The 3,504-nt window shown below is 31.3% G+C and overlaps 1 protein-coding gene across 1 annotated transcript; it reads left to right on the forward strand.

The window, feature by feature from the left end:
- Positions 1-1,587: 1,587 nt before the first annotated feature.
- On the forward strand, positions 1,588-2,390 carry LOC104245184 (uncharacterized). The gene has a single exon (XM_009800749.2). The coding sequence runs from the start codon at positions 1,663-1,665 to the stop codon at positions 2,179-2,181; it is 519 nt and encodes a 172-aa protein (XP_009799051.1). The 5' UTR covers positions 1,588-1,662; the 3' UTR covers positions 2,182-2,390.
- Positions 2,391-3,504: the final 1,114 nt, after the last annotated feature.

The raw sequence follows: 3,504 nt of genomic DNA on the forward strand, positions 1-3,504 counted from the left end.
TACACTTTGTTACCCTAATAACCTTTATAATCTCTTTTCTCCTCTTTGAAAGTACGAATTTTGACATATTTTCGAAAAGTAAAACAACAACACATACCCCGTGAAAATTCACAGGTGGAATATGTGAAAAGTAATATGTACGCAGATCTTATCCTTACTTTATAAAGATATAAGGTTTTTCTGATTAAGCATCAGCTCAAGAAAAAATATAATTTCAGCAGTCATAAAAAATAAATATAATAGAAGAAAAGCCATGAAAAAAGAAACAGTAACAACAACAATAACAAAAATAAGATAACCAAAGCAAAAGATACCAGGTATAATAATAAAAACTAAGAATAAGAAAATACTGGAGTAATACTAAGCTAAGCAAGGATCTTGTCCTCTACCTTCATACCTTCTATCAAGAATTATATCCTCAGTAAGCTAAAAAAAATATGTCATGTTCTGCCTAATTACATTACCACAATATTTTCAGAAAGTACGAAGAGAATGAATAATAATAATAATAATACATACTTATACAAAATATTTATAAAATTGAAACTTTGTAAATGATATGAAACAAATTTGGGAAACAATTAGAATCAATATCCTCGTTGTCCAATTAGTCTTATGCAAATACCATCACTCCTTACAGCTTGTTTGGATGGTTGTTACGTATCGTTTCATCATTTTATACTGTATTGTATCATATTGTATTGTACTGTATCGTTTAATAAATATAATATTTGAATAAATTATATTGTTTGTCATCATTTCATGATATCACGCACCAGCAATATGAAGAATAAACTTATAATAGTATAAAGAAATATTATGATACAAGGTAAAAATATTATATAAAAAGGTAGGGTAAATGATAAAATAAAATTATTTAATAATAATGAAGGATGAGATTGAGAAAAAGACAAGGTAATGACGCGACCACACTAAATCGGTCGTTACATAAAGTGACACATTTCGTCGTTATGTAACGACGAATTTAACAATACGAAATAATAAAATTTAAATAATAATCAAAACAAACATCGTATTTAAAGTAACAATATACGATACAATGCAATGGGTAACAACCATCCAAACAAGCTGTTAGTGTGGTTTTTAAGTATTTGGAACTACTTTGGTGATATTACAAAGTTTTACAAAATTTGATCTATATATACGAATGACATTATAGTGAAGATCCAATAATTACAAACTTATATGGGTACATCGAAGAATGTTGACAATAACATTTAACATTTCTTAATTTAGCCATTAGAGAGAAATTTAGCGGCTAATCTCTTTCACACTATCGTGAAAAAATCCTACTAAACTCTATAATAATCCTACTAAACTCTATGATTAAAATCTCTTAATCATCAGTATATGCGTCAACACAAAACTAACGCGCATCTAGGGCCCAAAGTAGAATTCTAAACAATCTAGAGGGTCAGCCATGTAATTAAAGCTAATTAAGATACCCCCACCAAAATATTAAAAACAAAAATTAAATAGTTCCAAGGAAAATAAAAAAGAAATAATAGTTCCGTGATTGCTATAAATATGTACCTCAAGTGAAACTACGGTTTGCCAAATCAAACAGCCAAACACGTCTTAAAAGATACTCCTCTCTAGATTCCTCTTTCTTCTACTCTATAACTGTAAAAGCAGCAAAAAATGGCGGTTTCTGCTCGGCGATCAACCGGACCAGTGCTACGTTCACTTTCACCTGCCGGAAGATTTTATTCGTTGAACTCTACGACGAGGTCGTTTGCTTCATCAAAACGGTTCTCTCTGGACCGGGAGATCAGTACTTCCCCGAGCCGGTCTATTTCTGTTATGAACCGGGAGAGTACTACGAACCGGCAGTACAAATCTATGTCTTCTCAGAAGAAGATGACGTGTATGTGCTCGCCAACTACACATCCAGGTTCGTTCCGTTGTAGTATGCATAAGAAAATGGACGTCCGTCGGAGTATTCAAACGGCGTCGTCTTCGTACAGTTTGAATACGAGGCGATCAGCGATGACAAATTCACTTGTACGAATCGGTACTGTCGAAGGCGAATTGGTGAAGCGAGCTTTGGCGGCTTTGATTCGTCCGTCGTCTCATCAACAGCGCCGCCGTTACGGTTTTCAGCGCCGACCGAGCCGGCTATCGAATATGTCTAGAACCGATGATTCTGTTGAATGTTGACCTCAGCAACGATGAAGTGACGTCAGCTGGTACAAGGCGGCGGCGAAGCATAGCGGCGGATCGAGTGACTGGGTGGAGGTCGGAACGGAACGGTTTTTTTGTGTAATCCGGTCGGCCAAAAACTTAAGATCCGACTGTGTATATATTAGTCTTACTACATGAAGAAACTTATATTAATCATCCAGTTTAATTTTCCCATTGATTGCTTATACGAGCTTCTAGTTTTATATATTACCTTAAAATGACATACAAATTAAACTTAATTAAGGAACAAATTGAAAGCGATTTAGTTAGAGATTTAATGTACTTTAAATCGATATTTTTCTTGATTTGGATTAGTTTTAATTTTAGATTTTTTTTCTTGATTTGGATTAGTTTTAGTTTTAAATTTTAAAAATCCATAATATTTGGTTTGGTTTTGATTCTATTTTAAAAAATCAAAAAATAAATCGACCAAACCGACTAATTATATATAAAATTTAATAATTATTTATATACAATATAATATTTTTTTGTAAATAATTTTAAATATTTTATGTATTTTAGTTATTATTTTAAATTTTGGTTTATCCTTTTATATCTTAAAACTAAGCCCAAAATAATAGGACTCGATCAATTTTTTTTTCATTAAGAGACTCTAATTCTCTAACCCTCCGCACATACTTTTGCCTAACAGAATAGTTAAAAAAAAAATTACCACAAGAGTAAAGAAAGCAAATTCAAATTGCAAGACAACAATGACTAAGAAATCAAACTTTTAGTTTGTTTTTTGTTCATTCTTTTCATATAAACAGGTAAATAACCTTTCAGTTCTGAAAGAAATATATAAAAAAGCATAAATTTAGCAAATTATTTTTAGATTGTTGTCTAGCGTTGTTTTACTATTATCGGCTTATCATTAGCTTACTAAGAACCGAAAAGTCGAACCAAACCAACAACAATCAAACCGATGGTTTGTATTTAATTTGGTTTGGTTTTGATTTTATAATTTTAAAAACCGATTAAATTGGTTTGGTTTTGGTTTTAACCAAAAATCGATCAAACCGAACCGTAAACACCCCTAATGACGAACGTTCTGTGTTTAATTTACAGGTGTTAATCATTCGGACTGATTTTGGATGGTCAAGTTTTGCCGTATAGAATATTCAGTAGTGTTATTTCACAAGTCGGGTTTAAAAAGTATAGGTATATACCGACTTTATTTTTATCTTATGTGAGGTAAATAGATTGTTTTTCATTAGACTTTTGTTCAAGAAAAGCGTTTTAAAAATAATGAAAATATTGGAGAAAAATATTAACAGCAATTATAATAAAGATAATTTA

This window comes from Nicotiana sylvestris, chromosome 6 (assembly GCF_000393655.2).
Source record: "Nicotiana sylvestris chromosome 6, ASM39365v2, whole genome shotgun sequence".
NCBI classification, from domain to species: domain Eukaryota; kingdom Viridiplantae; phylum Streptophyta; class Magnoliopsida; order Solanales; family Solanaceae; genus Nicotiana; species Nicotiana sylvestris.